The 23,008-nt window shown below is 39.0% G+C and overlaps 1 protein-coding gene across 1 annotated transcript in view; it reads right to left on the bottom strand.

Annotated features, from left to right (window-relative positions):
- FER1L6 (fer-1 like family member 6) overlaps positions 1 to 23,008 on the bottom strand; it is a 135,514-nt gene that overhangs the window by 59,849 nt on the left and 52,657 nt on the right. The window contains exons 18-20 of the mRNA XM_049765618.1: positions 20,855 to 21,035; positions 9,464 to 9,588; positions 1,585 to 1,719 (exon numbers count right to left, since the gene is read on the bottom strand). Coding sequence (XP_049621575.1) covers positions 1,585 to 1,719; positions 9,464 to 9,588; positions 20,855 to 21,035 — 441 coding nt within the window. The remainder of the gene's footprint in view (positions 1 to 1,584; positions 1,720 to 9,463; positions 9,589 to 20,854; positions 21,036 to 23,008) is intronic.

Here is a 23,008-nt window from a genome sequence, read left to right as displayed (position 1 = left end):
AGGTGGGGAGAAGAAGCTAGGGACAGAGTCATTCCCTAAATGGAAAGAGTAGACACTGGAGGCAAGGTTCAAGTTCTTTTTTGTTTGTTTGTTTGTTTGTTTTTGGTGTTTGGATTACACCAATAGCTCAGGGGTCACTCCTGGCTATGCGCTCAGAAATCACTCCTGGCTTGGGGAACACTGGGGGATCGAACCGCAGTCCATCCTAGGCTAGCGCTGGCAAGGCAGACTCCTTACCGCTGCACCACTGCTCCGGTCCCAAGGTTCAAGTTCTGACTCTTGCTTCCAGCTAGTGGTCTTGAAAAGATCTGTTTCCTGCTCTAGTAGATAAGATGAGGGGCCTGAGCAATAGCACAGCGGTAGGGCGTTTGCCTTGCACGCGGCTGACCCAGGACGGACCTGGTGTGATCCCTGTCACCCCAAGTAGTTTCCCAAGCCAGGAGTGATTTCTGAGCGCAGAGCCAGGAGTAAACCCTAACTGTCACTGGGTGTGGCCCCAAAACCAAATAAAAAAAACAAAACAAAACAAAATCCAAAAAACAAACAACAAAATGAGATTTCTGCCAACTTCTGCAATTCCCCATTTGACTTTCATTTTGACTTTGGGTCAAGGTCAAAGCTGTCAGGATGCTCAGGGATGTGAGGAGGTTTTAAGGAGGCTTCATGGAACATCTGCCATGCCTAATATATTTTTGCAGTTTCCCAAGGAAGCAGAGACATCCAGGAAAATATGCCTTTGACTTTCAGTTTAGATTTCTTAATTTAAAGAATATTTGTCTTACTATTTTTAAAAGAATCCTATAAACTTTTGAATCTATTTAAAGCAGCAGAGCACAAACATCTTTGGAGAAGAAGTCTGGTTAACATCAGAACAGAAATAGCAGAGGGATGAATGTGCTTGGAAGTCTCAACCAGAGATCCAGTCACAAAGGATGAACTGGAGAGAATGCCTATTCTTATTCTTTGATTAAAGCCAGGCAACATCAGTACAAGTTCTTTTGTTTACAAAAAACATTCTTTTCTTTATTTGTTTATTATTTTTGTTGTTGTTGGCTTTTGGGCTGCACCTGGCTGCACTCAGGGGTTTTTATTTCTGGCTCTGTGATCAGAAATTACTCATGCTCAGAAGATACTCAGGGATACTGGGGATTAAACCCTGGTTGACCATGGGCAAGGCAAATGATCTACCTGTCACTCCAAACCTCAACAAAAGGCATTCTTATTAAGCAGAAATAAAGATATGAAATGAGGTAGGGGCAGGGAGTTGTAGCCAAGTCTCAAGTTCCTGAAGAAGTAAGTAATGTGATGGTTGAAGGTCTGTGAATCAGATCTTATCATATTCAGTTTCAATTTCAATCTAAAGAGAAATCTAGGTCACCAATCAAGACACACACACACACACACACACACACACACACACACACACACACACACACACTTCAGTGGAGCAGAACCTTCCATTTTTCTGGTTCTGTTTTTCTAGGTCAGGTGTGCCTCCAAGCACAGCCTGAGTCCTGGCTGTGGCAGGCAGATGATATAAACTCAGTGAATTGAAGAAGACGGTTTTAGCACCTGCATACTCACCACTGCATCACTGTCATACAGTTCCACCACCACCGATGGTGGGGCTTCCGCCAACTCTTTCTGGTCTCCATGCAGTACCAAGTCATTGAACAGTAGCATCTGATTCCAGGTTGGGGAGAGGGTTTGGGAAATAATCTGGAAGGTGGGGTCAAAAGAAATCAAAATGTAATTGGAATGGATTAAAGGGACTCAGGTGCATTCAGCCAGATACGTTTGAAAGGTCAAGAGAGCAAATCCTCTCATCATTGATCACATATTCAACACTCGAGCACCAATATGAAGAGAGGTACCACACACATTACTAAAAACTAAAGACTAGAGGAGGTGGAGATTCCTTGCCCTGCTGTAATTTCCTGTGTAAGTCTCTTGAGTAGACCCTTTACTAAAGATGAAAGCCCTACTTACACACAACATTTCAACTCTCTTGCAACTAGTGAAAAACTATTACTAGTTTTTCCTTTCCTGAGCACCTTCTATGTGTTGTTTTCTTTTTCTTTTTTTATACTCTTTTTAAAATTTCTCATTAGTTCTAGCGGTGGATACAACAAATAAATCAGAGTTCAGGGACCAGAAAATAGAGACTCATTGGTCCAGAGCCAGCAAGTGGAAGAATTAACATTTCATTGGATGCTGTGGCACTTAAATCCAGCCTGCTAATCTCTCTCACCCTCAGATGCTAATATTTTTGTAGAAGGATGAGGGAGATTAGGTGATTGTCACTTGTGAGCCAATAAAATTGTGTCATCAAATTCCCTAAAGAGAGATTTATTTTGTTTTGTTTTGGTTTTCAATTTCAATTTTAAATCTTTTTTTCAAAATTAATTTTGTTATCTAAGCACCATGGTTACAAACATGTTTGTAATTGGGTTTAAGCCATAAAAATGCACACCCCCCCTTCACCGGTGCAACTTTCCTGTCACCATTGTTCCCCTCCCCATTTCCTACCTCTCCCACCCCTGCTTGCCTTCAATACAGGCACTATATTTCTCTAAAAAAGGATTTTAAATTGACATGCTTTTTTAGGAATTTTGTTTTGTGGACATTTATTTGACTCCTAAGACTAGCCAGGTTTTTTTGAAATAACCTTTACTTTTCTACATGGCAGCATTCTTTCTGCCATAACAGATTGCTAGGTTGGTAGTTGGTCATGCCCATGATAGAGGTGAAGAAATCAAAGAAGGGAAACAACCTGCTTAATTGGTCCAGCACCTTTGTCATTCAAGTGGTGCTTCAGAGGAAAGAGGATAGTTGAATCTGCAGCCTCTTCCTTCCTGGGCACCATATTCTCCATATTGACCCTAGTCTCTTGCCATGGCCCCCATCTATGTGATTTTCACCTTGGAATATTCTGGGTGTCCACAGAAGGTCAGATGGAAACATTGCTCCAGTTTACTTAGTTGAATGTTTGGAAATATGCCAGTTTTACAAAGATAAGATGTGGGTTGTTTGCAGAATGGGTCTCCGCACCTGGATAGAGTCTTTCCTTTTCATAATTGAGGTCACCCTGCTGCACAGTGTTTGCTGGACTTGGAGAAATGCCCACATCACTCTTACTTCTTGCTTTCCAGTCAAAGAGCAAGTGAAAGAGATTTAGCCTGTACTAAGTGCCCAGACTACAAAACCCAAATAAACCTGTCAGAATTTTACATCAAGAGCTGTTTCTAGTCATGCATTAAATCATGAAGCACTGCGGTTGCAAAATGCTTTTTATTATTCTCCTTGATATGAGTCATAAAAATATCATGCATTTCATAATTTCTTGCTTTGTAATTTCATAGCATTCTTTCTCTACAGACACAGAGGTTTCTAATACAAACTTTGTGAAAAAATAAGAACTATTTGGGTAGGGAAAGAGTGACTTCCACCAATGTTGAAACAGGAGTTATGGAGTTGCAAAGCAAATTTATCTTTTGTCAATGGCTGACAAAAATTATGTGTATTTATGTTGAACTACGTGTATTTATGTTGCTTTTAAAGATAGACATGCCATCATATTTCTTTTAGCATACACCCAACTGTGCGATAGCACAGAAATTTATTATTCTCATCACATCTCTCCTATAGAAATGTTTTTTATGGCTTCCTTGTAACTGTGAAGATATAGGCCTTTTGATAAGACCATAGAAGTTAGTATTCATCTACTCATTAATTAATTAATTAATTCATGCATTCATTTACTCAATATATATTTTCAGGACTGGTAATTTCTCAGCACAATGGTAGGCATTATCCTTCTGCATTCAAGTTATTTGAATGTACGAGTGAGTATGTTCTGGCCTATCTTCAGAGCTTTTCTCATGAGTGAAAGGTCCATATGGGCTTTTGGAGTGGTTCTGAAAGTATCTCCCAATAGAAACATCTTTGTGCTCACTCTGCCAAAATGCCTATGCTTATTATTGTTTCTTCGGGATTTCTTTAAAAGATAATGCATAATATTCATGCTAAATCAACTTATTCAGAACACTATTATTTGAAAAACAAATGCAAATGCCTATTGTCCCTGGGTCAAAATCAAAGGAAGATAGTTAACTAGTAGTTTATTTAGTAGGGCTCACTCAATCTTCTGCTCAGAGTCAAGGTTATCTCTATGGGGGCCCAGTCTGAGATTTCTAGTGCTATTTTTGTTATTGTTGCTGTTTGGGATGGGAGCCTTTTGCTGTTGGGCTACACCTTGTAGAGTTCAGGGATTCTTTCTGACGCTGCATTTTAGTATCCTTTCTGCTGGTGCTTAAGACAGTGTCAGGCATCAGACTAGGATCAATTGCATACAAGGCAAGTGTTTTAACCTATCTCTCCAACTCCATTTCACAGTGTTAAGGCTGGTAGACAATGTCCTTAGGGGACCAATCCTTGGGTGAGAAATATCAGTAATGATAGTCATGCACAGCTTGCTGTTTTAAATAAGGTACTGCTCTATGGAAAGTCTATTCATTGTCATTTTCTTCATATCACTTATGAAGAAATTGAGGACATTGAGGAGTTTTGCTTGAGGTCATCAGCTGAATAAAAGAGAGTTCAGATTTGAATCCTGAACTGGTTCTGTTCTGCATTCTTTCTTTCTTTCTTTTTTTTTTTTTTATGGTTTTTGGGTCACACCCGGCAGCACTCAGGGGTTACTCCTGGCTCTATGCTCAGAAATCGCCCCCAGCAGGCTCAGGAGACCATATGAGATGCTGGGATTCGAACCATCATCCTTCTGCATGCAAGCAAATGCCTTACTGCTGTGCTATCTCTCTGGCCCCATATTCTGCATTCTTAATCCCTTTCACAGCAGACAAAGCAGCCAGGTGTCCTCATTTCCTGGTAAGTTCAAAGTGAGTATAGACCTACTGTCCATTACTGGTATCTCTCCAGTTCCTTCCCTTTCAGACCTAACCTCTTTCCAAGTAGTTATTAGAGGCCCAAAATTGTAAGGCTTATCTTGGTTAGAGCACGCTGTGCTCCCGTGTAAGTCTTCACATCTGGATGGCACATTCCAAAGGAGCAGGGTCTGCACCTGTATTCTGCCCTCAGCCCCTGCCCAGCATGGGACCTGGCGTATGGACCCTGACACAAGAACCCAGTCTGGAATGGGCACATGGCTGGTTCACATTAGGCATTTGGTCTATGTGTCATTCATCAAAATGACATCTCCCAGGTCACTGACCTCACTTAGGAGAGAAACATTTCCCTCCAACATCCACCAATGTAAACGCCTCCTTCCATCAATCACTATTTTTAAATTTTGCTTCTTCAGACCTGCTTTCTTTTTAAATGACAAATGGAGGCTTAGTAAACAAATGCCACTAGAGCAGATAAGCTAGAAGGTAGCCTCAGGTCTCTCTGTAGTCTGATTTTTCATCTTAACTCCCAGAAATGGGCAGAACAACAAGGAGAACTCAGGACAGTCATCAGCTGATTGGGAGCGCTCTTTGCTCTTCAGTTCAGAAAAGGGAGAAAGCAGAGAAAGTATAGATTTTCTCCTCTCACACTCAAATATCCATCAGGAAATGTTCTGTCAGAAGCAAATACTAAGCTGTAAGGGTATTCAGAGTATATAAAGACATTAGACTGGTAGGCACAGAGCAAAGTCAGGCTGTCTTGATCACAGAGAGTAAGAATTTGCTGTCCTCAAGATACCCAATATATTTTGGTGCCTCATGTAGGTGGTCTGACAGCGGTGTTTTCTCCTTTGTTCATTTCCCATCACAGGTGGGCATTGTGGGGCCCTAGGTTCTGAACAAGGAGAACACCATTTTGTAAAGGACCATATATTATAAACCTCTTAGGATTCTCTTTCTCAAGCCTTAGTTTCCATGAACACTTCCCTGAGATACCTGGCCATATCAGATAGCCTATCTGGAAAGGACACAAAGAAGTTAGAATGTACCAATTAGGGCCCAAAGAGATAGCACAGCGGCATTTGCAAGCAGCCGATCCAGGACCAAACGTGGTTGGTTCGAATCCCAGTGTCCCATATGGTCCCCCGTGCCTGCCAGGAGCTATTTCTGAGCAGACAACCAGGAGTAACCCCTGAGCACTGCCGGGTGTGACCCAAAAAGCAAAAAAAAAAAAAAAAAAAAGAATGTACCAATTATTTAAAAAATAACCAGAAGCTAGAATCTCCTCATTCCATCCCTATATAAACTGGTTTGTAACCTCAAAAGGGGTCATCCCCTCTGGGAGAGGACTCTGATCCATTTATATTAGTTCTCACATAGTACCTAGACAAAATGCATAGGACAAGCTGCATATTTATCTTTACTGACCCAGGGCAGAGAAAAATCCCCAGCCTCTGTGTTCCTCCCGCAATGTCAGCTCTCAGAGACTGGCGCCCTTCATTGCCCTGACCCTACTCCAGCTCGTGCATTCTGAGCTGAGGCCTGAAATATTAACCATTATTGTGACTGAACTTAGGCTCAAAGCTAGATTTGAGTGTGGTTAATAATTTTGTAAGACTAATAAAGAATTGCTTGAGCACACACAACTGCTCGTGACAGGGTGGGTTTACAGAATTCTAAGTAATCTTTAAGAGAGGCTCAAAGAAAGGTCTTTAGGATGCTAGTGAATTTATGTCTCAAAAAATATTGATGCCATATTATCTTCTATCAGTTTTCCCATTTCCCAAAGTGTCTCATGGACAGGCAGCCAAGGTTTCTCGATGCCAAGTGCCCTCCCTTGTGGGTACAAGCAGTTAAGGCCTCTAGAACCTGATGCTCCCAGTTATGGCATTTCCCCCTTTTTATTTTTAAAGTGAATGGCAGTCAATTCTGTATGTACATCTTTAATGGCAGTCATCAATAATTGAGCCTGAATAATACCAATTACTAAGACCAAAAGACCAATTCTGACAATTGCTACCCTGTGTGACTAATGAAAAGAATATAACGTTTTAGTATCAGATCATAGATCTGCAATCAACTATTCAATTTTTGTAATATCTAATTTGTATTTACTTAATGCTGCTGTATGTTGCTGCAAAGACTTCATGTGTAAAGACATATCATTGTGTTTCCATATGCCCAGAAAATGGGTCTTTACCATGTTCCAAGGCTGAGATTTATTATATGGAAAAGTAGTGACACATATTTATATTCTGCATGGCAATGAACAGACATCTGAAATGTGAGATTCTGTATTTCACTCCCAAGCTAAATGACTGTGGCTTCTAAAGCATCAATTTTGGCCTCTAATTTTCTATCCATTATCTCCCATTCAGCCATGACAAGGGAAACATTTCTAGATAAATGATTAACATGAGAGGCAGTATGTACTTCTTTAATCAACTCTGTGGTGAAGATAGCAATATATGTAAAAATGGAAATTAAGGCAGTGATCCCTAGGATAAGAGTGGCAACAAATTGCTTAGGCTCATTAGTGCATGCAGTCTCTGTAAGGTTTTAATGACAGAATTGTCATACCAATCACCTTATATCTCAACAGAGAACATAAAATAAGCAGGCTGTTTAAGAACCATAAATACAGAATAATCTTTGGCTATGGTCAGATTAATACAATTAGTTAATATAAAATTTGTACAAGAGATTTTATAAGAGGTATGGAATGTAGTAATATGACCACAGCCAAAGATTATTATGGTGCCCAACATTTGGGACCACCACAGAAAGTAAGCTATTTTTCTCTGCCCATTTACTTCTCCTTATTTTTTTAGGTACATGAATAGGACCTCATAAGGGTGCCTGAGATTCCCTCAATAAAGGAAGACTAAGTTAAGAAGACAAGAAGGTACATGAAGAAATGGGACAAAGCTGCTCTAAGAAACTAACTTTCTATGATGTTTTGAAATGCATGTTTAGAGCTGGGAAACAAGAACAAGCCAACATCATTTACAGAAATTTCTTCAGTTTGTACAAAAGATTAGTCCCTGGTCCCTAAGGAAGGCAGTCTGTCTCTAAGAGACTGGACCAGGGTGGGACAGGACATCCAAGAGTTTTATAAACAGAATTTCCCAAAAGACATCCCTGTAGCAGTGTTTTCAGTATGGAAAGAAATTATGAATCTTATGAATGATAGATCTGAATTGGAATGTCTGGCTTGCTTAGGAGACTAAGTCAGAAAATCATGAGCCATCTGATAATAAATATTCTGTAGAAAAATATAAAGATTGGTTAGATTATGAAGAAGAGGCATAATTGAAGGAAGGAGCTTTTAAATACAAAGATCTGCTGGCTTTGGTTATAGTCGCTCCTCCTATGAAAAAAATTAGAAAATTTATAGGAAATAACTAGACCTAATACTACATTTTGGCACTTCCCAGGAAGCTCACAATACAGGAAACTTGGAGCTTTGTTTTTCTGTAATGTTGCAGGAGGATGAGGAGCCTTCATGGCAATATTTGCCTTTTAAATTGTTAATGCAAAATAAAAAGGAAAAGGTCTTTAAGAGCAATAAGAGTTCAGGAAAAGGAGATATTGGGACTCATGGATATGGGACCATATGTTTCTTGCGTGGCAGGAAAAGACTGGCTCTCTTCCTGGCCTGTTAGCTATAATCTTCATCCTTGATGGGCTTAAGATTGGCTAATAATGATGTGGTAAAAAGTACTCAATCGCCCTGAATAACTGCCTGAGCTATGCCACTGTTTATTCTTTCTGTGATGCTCTAAATAAGTCCTAGTATAATTAATTTCCTTGCCCGCTTTATTTAGGCAGTCATAGGTGCAGTTAAGATGCTTGTGTTAAGATCCCAATATGTGCCCATAAGCAGGAAATGAGGAACCCAAAAGAGAATCAAGGATATGACTCAGGTCCATAAAAAGAGGAGGGAATGTGGGTCTCTTCTGAACAAGGAGAGGCGCCATTTTGTAAGGGATTACATATTGCAAACCTCTTAGGCTTCTCTTTCTCAAGCCTAAATTTCCATTAACACTGCCCTGAGATACCTGGTATCTTCCAGAAAGCCTACCTGAAAAGGACACGAAGAAGCAGTAGGAAAGTACCCTAGACAGCAGCCAATTATTTTAAAGATCGTCAAAAGCCAGGGCCCTCCTCCTCAGCCCTCCCTATATAAACTGGCTTGTGCCCTTGGAAAGTGAGTATGGGACTGTGGCTGATGAAATAAAGTTTTGTTTTGCTTTACTCCAATTGTGTGGTCTCGTCCTTCAAATTCAGACCCTAACTGGCATTTGACCATTATACTAAAGTCAGTTTTCCCTCTCCAATCTTTCTTCCCACACTTCCTTTATCTTGGTTAAGTGCTCTTTTTGTTCCAGGACAATAAACCTTCCCCATTTCATTTCCTCCTTGCAAGCCTACATTTGAGTCAGAAGTACATACCCGGACAGATATTTGCAACCTGCTCCTGTATTTTCATTCTAGGCTAAGCTGTGGCTTGATTGCTGGAAGGTTTGGGGAGAATGCAGCTGGGCTTCTCTGCTTACCTTTGTGGTCTGGCAGTTGGAAAGGAACGTGACTTTGGCAAAGGGATCTGAAAGTCCATTGCTATCAGCTGCGATAAGACCCCTGGCTTGGTACATGTGAGCTCTCAGCTGAAAAATATGCCGGTCTGTGGACAAATAAACAAATAATGGGAAAGCAGGGCTTAGCAGGCTTTTTAGTGAGAATATGTGGAAATAGGTATTGTGGTATCTTTGGGAGAGAGAAAAAAACAAGTGTTAAAAAAAGTGTGTGTGTGTATGTGCATATATGTATTCAGAAACAAAGAAGACCAGTAGCCTCCCACCTGATATTAATGGAAGTAAATGAATGAAATCATATTTGGGGTGAACAGATTCTCCTTGGTTTTCTTATCACATGATGAGTTTCAGTACTCACAACAATCATGTGAAAGTGCTATAATTATATCCAGTTTATAATTGAGGAAAATGGGTCACCAAAAGAGAAAAATAAGTTTTAAAATGTGAAGACCTAACACATGCCAAAACTTGAATTTCATTACTTTCAGATTCTAAAATCATTGTTTTTTTGTCCCAAAGTAGCATATTATTACTTCCTAGTAATTTTGATTCCTGTGTATGATCGTGAACAGAAACCTCTCTCTTGACCAATGAGGCAGAAAGCATGATTCATCCTCTCAGCCTGATTTGGATTATTTCCTGTGGCAACCCCTGCTCCAATCCCACTTTACCAGGGTGGGATCATAGTGTGTAGAGTCATTACACCTGGTACCTGAACTGGGAGCTGAAAATAGGGATCACGACAATATCAAGGATCTGCACTACAACACGTAATAACAGTACTACACAAAAAGTTGGGAAACCTACACAGAAACCCACTACACCTTGTAACTAAAGATGCTAGTTCTATAGACCCAACCAACAAGATCCAGCTACATAACCTCTCTGATCAGGACTTTAGAGAGAAAATGCTAAAGATATTCAAAGAACATAAAGAAACCATGGAATGGACAGCCCATAAGATTCAAGAAGATATGAGAGTATAAATAAGAAAAGTCAAACAGAAATATCAGGGCTGAAAAACATGGTAGGTAAAATGAAAACCTCACTGAAAAGCTTCATCTGCAGAGTAACAGTCATTGGGGACATAATTAGTGTACAAGAAGATGAGTTGTATAACACCTCTATACAAAAGAAGATGCTGGAAAATAATTCTCAAAAAACGCAAAGAGATAACAATAGAACTCTGGGATAAACTCAATAGAAACAACTTAAGAATCATTAGGATCTGAGAGTCCCAGGAAGAAAATTCCCATGAAGAATCAATAGTCAGGAACATCATTGCTGAGAAAATTCCAGAACTTAAGAGTAATGGATATCCAAAGAGTACTAGCTAAAGTAGATCCATAGAAAAGCATCCCAAAGCACATCCTAGATACAACAATGAAAGCCACAAATAGGAATTGAATACTAAAAACAGCAAGATCAGAAAGGGGAATTACATACAAAGAATCATCTTTAAATTTTACAGCAGATTTATCACAAACAACTCTTAAGGCAATGGTGGGAGATAGTGACAAAACTCAATGAAATATATGTTTGCCAAGGATATGTCATCCAGCCAGACTTTCATTCCAGTTTGAAGAAAGGATACATAGCTTCATGAATAAGCAACAGCTCAGAAACTTAACAGATTCAAAATCAATTTTAAAAGAAAAGCTAAAGGATCTACTTCAAGGCAAGGCAGACCTAAAAATCATAGCAATCTCCTACAAAAAGATGACAATCCCAGGACAATAATTTTTCTCAATGTCAATGGACTAAATGCACCAGTCAAGAAATTAGAGTATAAAAATTTACACACAGTTGAATTCAACATTTTTCTGTTTTTAAGAAATACATCTGAATAGTCAGAGCAAACACAGACTCAAAGTCAAAGTTTGAAGGACAATAGTTCAAAGAAACAACTCTGTTAACAAGGCTGGGGTGGCCATACTAATATCAGACAACACTGACTTTACGATTAAAAATGTTATGAGACAGAGCTGGGTGTTTTTTTTAAAAATTAAGGGATATTTTCTCTCCCTCTCACTCCTTTCTCTCTCCTTTTCCTCTCTCCCTCTCCTTTTTCTCCCTCATTCACTCTTCCTTTCTCCCTCTCCCTCCCTCTCACTTTCACTCCTTTCTCACTTCTTTCCCTCTATCCCTCCCTCTTCCTCTCCTCTCTTTCCCTCTCTCCCCCTCTCTGCCTCCCTATCTCCCTCTTCCTCTTTCCCCTCTCCCGCTCTCCCCTTTCTTTTCTCCCTCTCTCCCCTTCTTCCTTTCTCCCCTTCTCTTCCTCCTCTCCCTCTCCCTCATACTCTCTCTCTTTCTCATCTATCTCATCCCAGTGGCAAAGAAAGAAGAAAAAAAAAAGCAAGAAAAAAGAAAAAAAATCAAGGGATATTTACAATAGGAAGAAATCACTTCTAAATATATATGCACCCAATGGCGAGCCAGCAAAATACTTAAAACAACTTCTGATAAACATGAAGAAAGATAAAAAAAATATATATAACACAATAGTAGTGGGAAACTCCAACACCATCCACCTTGACCACCCTGATATTTAAGAAAGATATACTAGTTCTGAAGAAAGAAATGAAGAGTGCTTTGGTGTGTGTGTGTGTGTATGTATATACACGGAGGACAGAATCAATGAGCTATAAGATGAGCTGATAGCAACCCAATCCAACAGAAGATGCTGAAAAAAAAAATCCTCAAAGAAAGCAAATATATATTCTTCTTTAATGCACTGAGACATTCTCCAAGATAGACCAACCACATGCTGGGCCACAAAACAGACCTCCCATAAAATCAAGAAAATAAAAACTGTATCAACTCCCTTCTCAGATCACCATGCACTGAAATTAGAAGTGAATTACAGGCATGGAGGAAAACTTTAATAATTAAACAGTTCACTACTGAACAGTCAGTGAATCAGAGTGAAATGAAAGAGGAAATCAAATAATTCCTGGAAACAAATGAGAATGAAGATATGAATTATCAGAATTTATTGGACACAGAAAAAGTGGTATTAAAAATATTTGTCTTTGCAAGCATTCATCGGGAAGGAAGAAAGACCCTATATAAATAACTTAATGGTACAGCTTAAAAATTGGGAAATGATCAACAAAATGAGCCAAAAATTAGGCAGATGGAAATAAATATGCTCAGAGCAAAAAGTAATGAACTGAAAATGAAAAAACAATCCAAAAGATCAATGAAAGCAAGAGTCAGTTCTTTGAAAAAAAATAAACAAGATTGACAATCTACTAACAAAACTCACAGAGAGAGAAACTTAATAAATCAAATAAGAAATTAAAAGAGGGGCCGGGCGGTGGCGCAAGAGGTAAGGTGCCTGCCTTGCCTGCGCTAGCCTTGGACGGACCGCGGTTCGATCCCCCGGCGTCCCATATGGTCCCCCAAGAAGCCAGGAGCAACTTCTGAGCGCATAGCCAGGAGTAACCCCTGAGCGTCACCGGGTGTGGCCCAAAAACAAAAAACAAACAAAAAAATTAAAAGAAGTTACTACAGATACCACAGAAATGCAAAGGGTGATCAAAGATTACTTTGAAAAACTTTAAGCCGCAAAACAAGAGAACCTGGAAGAAATGGATAAATTCTTGGACTCTTTATAACTTCCGAAGGTTGAACCAAGAAGATCTGGAATATATGAACAGACCTATTATTATTGGGGAAACTTAAACGGTACTTAACGACTTCTCCAAAACAAAAGCCCAGGTTCAGGTGGATCCACTAATGAATTGTTTCAAATCTTTCTTGAAGAAAGAAGGACCTACTGCCAATCTTTTTCAGGCTTGTCCAGGAAATTGAAAAAAAACAGCAACACTCCCAAATAGTTTCAATGAAGCTAATACCCTGACACCAAAGGAGATTGAGATGGCACGCACAAAAAGAGAGAACTATAGTGAATTTTCTTGAAGAGCACAGATGCAAATATCCTTAATAAAATTTCAGCAAATAGGATCCAACAGCTTATCAAGAAGGTCATACACCATGACTCAGGAGGATTTATTCCAGAGATGCAAGGGTGTTTTAACATATACAAGTCAATCAATGTTATACCGTATCAAGAAAAGTAAAAATAAAAACCATATGATTATACCAATAAATGCATAGAAAGCATTTGACAAGGTCCAACACCCATTCATGATCTAAAACTCTCAACAAGATGGGAACCAAAGGAATTATTTTTAATATAGTCAAGTCCATTTACTGTAAGCCCATGACACATACTACACTCAGTGGGGAAAAACTAAAAGCATTAGCTCTAAGATATGGCCCAAGACAAGGTTTCATCCTCTTGTCGTTTCTATACAACAAGTACTGGAAGTGCTTGCCATAGTAATCAGGCAAGAAAAAGATATCAATGGTATCCATATAGGAAATGAAAAGTCAAGCAATTGCAGTTTGCAGATGACTGATACAATATTTAGAAAATCCTAAAGTCTCTACCAAAAGGCTACTAAAAATAATATATTTGTATAGTAAAGTGGCAGTCCTCAAAATTAAGATACAAAAGGAGGTGGGAGCAATTTTTCTATAAGACAGTCAGAAGTCGGTAGCCTAAATCAGCAGTAAGCGTATTTGTAGACAGCATTCCTTTTTCACGGCCTCCCTGCCCCTATTGTGAAATCTTGAGCCTTACAGTCTCTGTTCTTTGGATCTCTTTTGCTCTCAGTCAGCCTCTTTTGCTCTCACACTTTGACTGCCACCTCCTGTGTTGTGACTCACTTTTTACTTGTGGTTATTTAGGACATGACTAAGAGTTCCACTAGAGGATTTAATATCCTCAACCTACTAGTGGACACGCCACTAGTTTTCCTCCTGTGCTTTCCCATACAAAGGTGCAAACTAATTACTGAGTGACTATTTCTCGAGGCATAAAATAACAGAGGTAATAAAATTTTCCAGCTGGTGTGGAAGGTTGCCAAAGTAATTAATGTCAGTGCACTGCAGAGAAAGTTTATAAGGTCATTCCATGAAAACTACACACTGCAAGGATCAGAGGTTTTAGAAAAAGTCTCTCCTCTCCTCTGAATTGTTAAGAACTAGGACAGTAACTATGACAAGGACCTTGGATCTCTCGAAATGGTGTCTTTAGAAATAGCAAAATAACTTAATGTGGGTGTTGTGGGGTTTTCTCCCCCAAAGTGGACAATTATCACAATGTAGAATGGAAAGCATAGTAAGGCAGCAAGTTTGGAAATAGTTTGCTCTATCATTTGCCAGTTGTGTGACCTTGGGCAATCTCTAAGCATCTCTAATAAATCTTTCTCTACTTATAAAGTGAAAAAAATTTCCACAAATTGATGTGAAAAATCATATCTTATTATAAAGTTTGGGTATAAAGCCTGGCATATAGAAGGTGATATGCATTTCTCTCAAAAGATAGTCAAAATATATTTGTATATTAACTTGGGCAAAGAAATGTAAATTAATTTATTAAATGTATATTTATATAATCTTTTTTTTTTTGGTTTTTGGTTTTTGGGTCACACCCAGCGGTGCTCAGGGGTTACTCCTGGCTGTCTGCTCAAAATAGCTCCTGGCAGGCACGGGGGGACCATATGGGACACTGGGATTCAAACCAACCACCTTAGGTTTTGGATCGGCTGCTTGCAAGGCAAACACCGCTGTGCTATCTCTCCGGGCCTATTTCTATAATCTTTTATAATTATTAAGACTTTTATAATTTTTATTAAGACTTTTAATAATTATTATTAAGACTTAATAATTTTATTAAGACTTTTATAATTATTAAGACTCTTAATTTCAAGGTCAGTCAACAATGGAAGAGCCTGAGTGATATAGGAAAGTTTCAATTACAATCTATTCTCTCTAAATGCAGCAAGATTGGTTCAGGAAAGTGAAGCAACCTGGGGGCAGAAAGTAAAAAGTAACAGAAAGCCTTAAAATCAATTGAAGCTCAAAATTGTATGAAAATGTACACATGTTGACCATAGAAAATAGATCAAGTATTCTATCAAGCATATTTAATTTCTACAAGCAGCCATGTCAAAAATCAAGTTAGTAAAAATAAACCTTTCTACTGATACCAGTTTTCATTTGGGTCTTCACTGGAAAAGGTAAGTGCTTGCTGTTTAAATGTAAAAAATCCAGTCCTCTGAAAGAGAAAAATTTTCTTTAAAAGTCCATGAGCCATAGCTGCAAGAGAACTTAATGATGTTTGGTTAAAGATTTTTTTGTTTAAAAAGGTACAGCAGCAAGATCGAAAAGAGAAATTACATTTAAGGGAACATCCTTGAGATTTACTGCAGACCTGTCACCAGAAACACTCAAGGCCAGAAGGCAGTGGTGGGACATAGTGACAAAACTCAATGAAATAAATGCTTCGCCTAGAATACTGCACCCAGCAAAACTCACTTTTAGGTTTGAAGGAACAATACATAGTTTCACAGACAAACAACAGCTCAAAAACTTCACAGACTCAAAACCATTCTTAAAAGAAAAACTGAACGGCATACTTTAAGACAAGGCTTACCAACAGACACACCAAACTTTAATATAAAGATGGCACTAACTCCCAGGACAATTCTTTCTCTCAATGTCAATGGACTAAATGCACCAATTAAGAGACACAGAGTGGCTAAATGGATCAAAAAACTCAATCCAACCTTCTGCTGCCTACAAGAAACGCACCTGAATAGTCAGAACAAACATAGACTCAAAATAAAAGGCTGGAGGAAAATCATCCAAGCAAACAACACCCAAAAAAAAGCAGGAGTGGCCATATTAATATCAGATGATGCAAACTTTATACTTAGGAAAGTAGTAAGGGACAAAGATGGACATTTTGTATTAATCAAGGGATATGTACAGCAGGAAGAAATCACCCTCCTAAACATATATGCACCGAATGAGGGGCCAGCAAAATATTTAATACAACTGTTGACAAATCTGAAAAATAATATCAATAACAACACAATAATTGTGGGAGACCTCAACACGGCATTGTCAACACTAGACAGGTCAACCAGACTGAAACCCAACAAGAATATACTAGACCTGAGGAGAGAAATGGAAGTAAGAGGCCTAGTAGATATATACAGGACACTCCACCCCCAGAAGCCTGGATACACATTTTTTTCTAATGTACATGGGACATTCTCTAGGATAGACTACATGTTAGCACACAAAACATATCTCCATAATATCAAGAGGATAGAAATTTTGCAGGCTGCCTTTGCTGACCACAAAGCCCTGAAATTATATATAAACTACAAAGGGACACAGAAGAAAAATTTTAACACCTGGAAGTTAAATAGCCTCATACTGAATAATCAGTGGGTCCGAGATGAAATCAAAGAGGAAATCAAAACCTTCCTGAAAACAAATGACAATGGAGACACAATTTATCAGAACCTATGGGACACAGCAAAAGCAGTACTGAGAGGAAAATTTATAGCTTTGCAAGCACACATCAGGAAAGAAGAAGGGGCATACCTGAATAGCTTAATGACGCAGCTCATAGAATTAGAAAGTGCTCAACAAAAGGATCCAAAAATAGGGAGGCAGAAGGAAATAACAAAGCTGAGAGCAGAAATCAATCAAGTGGAAACCAGAAAAACCATCCAAAAGATCAACGAAAGCAGAAGTTGGTTCTTTGAAAAAATAAACAAGATTGATAGACCACTGGCAAAACTAACAAAGAAAGAAAGAGAGAGAAACTTGATAACTCGTATTAGGAATGAAAAAGGAGAGATCACTACTGATATGGTAGAGATTCAAAGGGTAATCAGAAACTACTTTGAGAAACTCTATGCCACTAAAAATGAAAACCTGGAAGAAATGGATAAATTTTTGGAATCTTATAATCTTCCACGATTGAATGAAGAGGATGTAGCATATCTAAACACACCCATTACTATTGAGGAAATTAAGAAAGTAATCAAATGTCTGCCCAAAAACAAAAGCCCAGGCCCAGATGGATTTACTAATGAATTCTTTCAAACCTTTCAAGAGGAACTACTACCAATCCTGGCAAGACTCTTTCATGAAATTGAAAAAACAGGAAAACTTCCAAATAGCTTTTATGAAGCCAACATTACCTTGATACCTAAACCAGACAGAGATGCTACGAAAAAAGAAAATTACAGACCAATATCGCTGATGAATGCAGATGCAAAGATCTTCAACAAAATCCTGGCAAATAGGATTCAATGCCTCATTAAGAAGATCATCCACTACGATCAAGTAGGTTTCATTCCAGGAATGCAAGGCTGGTTTAACATCCGTAAATCTATCAACATAATACACAACATCAACAGCAAGAAAAATAAAAATCACATGATCATATCAATCGACGCAGAGAAAGCATTTGACAAGGTCCAACACCCATTCTTGATCAAAACTCTCAGCAAGATGGGAATGGAGGGAACCTTTCTCAATATAGTTAAGGCCATCTACCACAAGCCAGAGGCAAATATTGTCCTCAATGGAGAAAAACTGAAAGCCATTCCTCTAAATTCTGGCACAAGACAAGGCTGTCTTCTCTCACCACTCCTATTCAACATAGCACTGGAAGTACTCGCTATAGCGATTAGGCAAGAAAAGGATATCAAGGGAATCCAGATAGGAAAGGAAGAAGTCAAGCTCTCACTGTTTGCAGATGACATGATACTCTATTTAGAAAACCCCAAAGACTCTATCAAAAAGCTTCTAGAAACAATAGACTCATATAGCAAGGTGGCAGGCTACAAAATTAACACACAAAAATCAATGGCCTTCCTATACACCAATACTAATAAGGAAGAAATGGACATTAAGAAAACAACTCCATTCACTATAGTGTCACACAAACTCAAATATCTTGGAATCAACTTGACTAAAAATGTGAAGGACCTATACAAGGAAAACTATAAAACTCTGCTCCAAGAAATAAGAGAGGACACGCGGAAATGGAAGCATATACCCTGCTCATGGATTGGCAGGATTAACATCATTAAAATGGCAATACTCCCCAAAGCACTGTACAGATTTAATGCGATCCCCCTAAAGATACCCATGATATTCTTCAAAGAAGTGGACCAGGCACTTTTGAAATTTATTTGGAACAATAAACACCCTCGAATAGCTAAAGCAATCATTGGGAAAAAGAATATGGGAGGAATTACTTTCCCCAACTTTAAACTTTACTACAAAGCAATAGTTATCAAAACAGCATGGTATTGGAATAAAGACAGGCCCTCAGATCAGTGGAATAAGCTTGAATACTCAGAGAATGTTCCCCAGACATACAATCATCTAATTTTTGATAAAGGAGCAAAAAATCCTAAATGGAACAAAGAAAGCCTCTTCAACAAGTGGTGTTGGCAAAACTGGGTAGCCACTTGCAAAAAATTGAACTTAGACCCCCAGCTAACATCATGTACGAAGGTAAAATCCAAATGGATTAAAGACCTCAATATCAGCCCCAAAACCATAAGATATATAGAACAATACGTAGGTAAAACACTCCAGGACATTGAGGCTAAAGGCATCTTCAAGGAAGAATCTGCACTCTCCAAGCAAGTGAAAGCAGAAATTAACAGATGGGAATATATTAAGCTGAGAAGCTTCTGCACCTCAAAGGAAATAGTGCCCAAGATACAAGAGCCACCCACTGAGTGGGAGAAACTATTCACCCAATACCCATCAGATAAGGGGCTAATCTCCAAAATATATAAGGCACTGACAGAACTTTACAAGAAAAAAACATCTAATCCCATCAAAAAATGGGGAGAAGAAATGAACAGACACTTTGACAAAGAAGAAATACAGATGGCCAAAAGACACATGAAAAAGTGCTCCACATCACTAATCATCAGGGAGATGCAAATCAAAACAACGATGAGATACCACCTCACACCACAGAGAATGGCACACATCACAAAGAATGAGAATAAACAGTGTTGGCGGGGATGTGGGGAGAAAGGAACTCTTATCCACTGCTGGTGGGAATGCCATCTAGTTCAACCTTTATGGAAAGCGATATGGAGATTCCTCCAAAAACTGGAAATCGAGCTCCCATACGATCCAGCTATACCACTCCTAGGAATATACCCTAGGAACACAAAAATACAATACAAAAACCCCTTCCTTACACCTATATTCATTGCAGCACTATTTACCATAGCAAGACTCTGGAAACAACCAAGATGCCCTTCAACAGACGAATGGCTAAAGAAACTGTGGTACATATACACAACGGAATATTATGCAGCTGTCAGGAGAGATGAAGTCATAAAATTTTCCTATACATGGATGTACACGGAATCTATTATGCTGAGTGAAATAAGTCAGAGAGAGAGAGAAAAACGCAGAATGGTCTCACACATTTATGGGTTTTAAGAAAAATGAAAGACATTCTTGCAATAATAACTTTCAGACACAAAAGAGAAAAGAGCTGGAAGTTCCAGCTCACCTCAGGAAGCTCATCACAAAGAGTGATGAGTTTAGTTGGATAAATAACTACATTTTGAACTGTCCTAATAATGAGAATGTATGAGGGAAATTGAGAACCTGTTTAGAGTACAGGCGGGGGTCGGGTGGGGAGGAGGGAGACTTGGGACATTGGTGATGGGAATGTTGCACTGGTGATGGGTGGTGTTAAAAAAAATAAAAGAATATTGTGCTGAGCAAAATGATTTTGATGGAGAGGATAAAACTGTAATTATTGCACTCATTTATGTGATATAAAATAAGAAAGATAATATGGTAATAATACCAGAAACAATAGATGTATGGCTAAACTGATTAATTCATGGTAGGAAACTTGCCACAAATAGGACTAAGGGCAGGGCAGGGACCACTATGATAATGCTAGTTAGTTGTAAATAATTCCTAAAAAAAAAAAAAAAAAGAAAGAAAAATAGAAAACAGAAAAAAAAAAACTAAAAAAATGGAAGAGAAAGGAAAGAAGACAAAGTTTAGTAGCAAGTATGTTTGTGAAAACTATTGTATAACCTATGAACTCATTAAAGCAATAGCAGAAGTTTTAGTAAGCACATTTTTTTAAGGATAAAAGTTAAAGAAAAACAGTAAAAAAAAAAAAAGGTGTGAGAGTGGCAATTGTTGTTGTATGCATAGGCCCAGCAAAATATGAGGGAAATAGATAGGAAAAAAAAAAAAAAAGGCACAGCTCAACCCATGTAAATCTGCCTAGAAAAAAAATCACTACATTCTCTCCACTAACTTAATAATAGGATATTGAAAAGTAAGAAAGAACTTAGGAAAATTGTATTACAAGAAAGTCTTATCAGTTTATGCACATGTAGGTTTTAGCTATTATCTTTCTCACTATCTTCTCAGATGAGATATAGGACCCTGTCGGCTTCCTAGGTATCATACCTTGGTAGTGCAGGTTGGCTGGGGGTTGAATGGTAGCACCAGTAATTTTGGAGGGTATTTCAGCTTCATAACCTACTGGTAAATTTTCCAAAATGGCGCTGGCGTGTTTGACTGGGCCCAGCCACAGGTACACATCAACTTTGGCTTGTACTGACCAACCTGATGTTCGTTTTCCGGGTAGCTGGGAAAAGATTTAAGAAAAAGAATTGAAACCCCACTATAAGCATGTTTGTAATCATGGTGCTTAAATAAAGATATTAATTAATTAAAAAAGACAAAGCAAACCATTGAATTGTTTGTAAAGGCAAGCACTCTGCATTTTTTTTTAACAAAACAAGCAGTCCTTAGCTTATCACTTGTACAATCACTATTATTTACTCAGGATTGGTTCAATAAAGCAAATGTTTATTGAGAGCCTAGGGTTATTTTGTTTTAATACAAGCAACTGTTGGCCACTTACAGGTACCACTAGGACATCTGCTTACAAATGCAGAGATTTTGTTTGATCTTTATCATTAGACAAAAATCACACAGTGATATCCCCAGTGCCTAAAAGATTCCTGACGCCCAGGAAGCACTTGGTGAAGATTTATTGATAATAACCCTTTGTTTACTTTTCTCTGAATTTCACCTGGCTGAGCACTTACATTGCCCCAGGAAGAATGACCTGCTATTTGCATATTATTAATAACTCTTCCATTATGATTCATCATTGTGATAATTTCAGCATATGTCCTGTCATTTAAAAAAATGTAGAAAATAGAGGATCAAGAGATTAAGGTGGCTTCCCAGAGACACACAATGAAGCAGGATAGAGCCAGCCTCTATGGGCTTGTTAGACTTTCAGTTCCTCACACACCAATATCAGTATCTCTGATGGGAGTTAGTTACATGATTGATTCAAATGTAAATTTCTTTCTCTCTATCTCTCTCTCTTTCCTCTCTTTCCTTCCTTTCCTTCCTTCCTTCCTTCCTTCCTTCCTTCCTTCCTTCCTTCCTTCCTTCCTTCCTTCCTTCCTTCCTTCCTTCCTTCCTTCCTTCCTTCCTTCCTTCTTCCTTCCTACCTTCCTTCCCTCCTTCCCTCCCTCCCTCCTTCCCTCCTTCCCTCCTTCCCTCCTTCCCTCCTTCCCTCCCTCCCTCCCTCCTTCCCTCCTTCCCTCCTTTCCTTCCTTCCTCCCTCCCTCCCTCCCTCCCTCCCTTCCTCCCTTCCCTCCCTCCCTCTCTTCCTCCCTTCCCTCCTCCCTCACTCTTTTCTTTTTTTATTTTTTATTGGTTTTTGGGTCACACCTGGAGGCCCCTCAGGAATTACTCCTGGCTCTGCACTCAGAAGTCACTCCTGGATGACTTGGGACCATATGGGATGGCCAGATTCAAACCACTGTCTGTCCTGGGTTGGCTGCATGCAAGGCAAATGCCCTACTGCTGTGCTATCTCTCTGGCCCCCAAATGTAAATTTCAATCCCATCGTTCTGGTGCTGGATTTGAGATGTCTCTCTGTTGATAATGATTCACCTGATCTGAAGACCAGTTTTAATTTGAGTGTCAAAACTAAGTTTTATGTTGTATTGCCTCAACACAGAGCAGTAACTTTAGTTTTTTTTTCTTTGGTGGGAGTAGAGGGGGGAGAATAGTGTTTGAAGTCTTTCAGGCTATGCTCAGCGGTCTTCTTGGTAGAGCCACTCCTGGCTCTGTTCTCAGGTATCACTCATGGTGAGCCTGGAAGACCACATGCTGTGCTGGAAACCAAACTGGAGTTAGCTGCAGGTACCTAGCCCCCTTTAGTTTCCCTCCAGTCCAGAAGTACCTTTATTTCTTTTTTGTGTGCTTGCTTTTTTTTATTTGTTTGTATTTGGATCATACTCAGCAATGCTCAGGAATTACTCCTAGCTCTGAATTTAGGAATTACTTTTGGCATTGCTTAGGGGACCATACAGATGACAGGAATCAAACCCAGACATCTACTGCATGCAAGGCAAATGCCCTACCAGCTGTACAATGGTTCTGACCACTACTACTTTTTTTTTTTTTTGGCTTTTGGGTCACACCCGGCAGCGCTCAGAGGTTACTCCTGGCTCTGTGCTCAGAAATCACCCCTGGCAGGCTCGGGGGGACCATATGGGATGCCGGGATTTGAACCACCGTCCTTCTGGATGT

Source organism: Suncus etruscus, chromosome 19, assembly GCF_024139225.1.
Source record: "Suncus etruscus isolate mSunEtr1 chromosome 19, mSunEtr1.pri.cur, whole genome shotgun sequence".
Taxonomy (NCBI): Eukaryota; Metazoa; Chordata; class Mammalia; order Eulipotyphla; family Soricidae; genus Suncus; species Suncus etruscus.
Note: the sequence above shows the minus strand (reverse complement) of the source record. Positions and strands in the feature narration are given on the sequence as shown.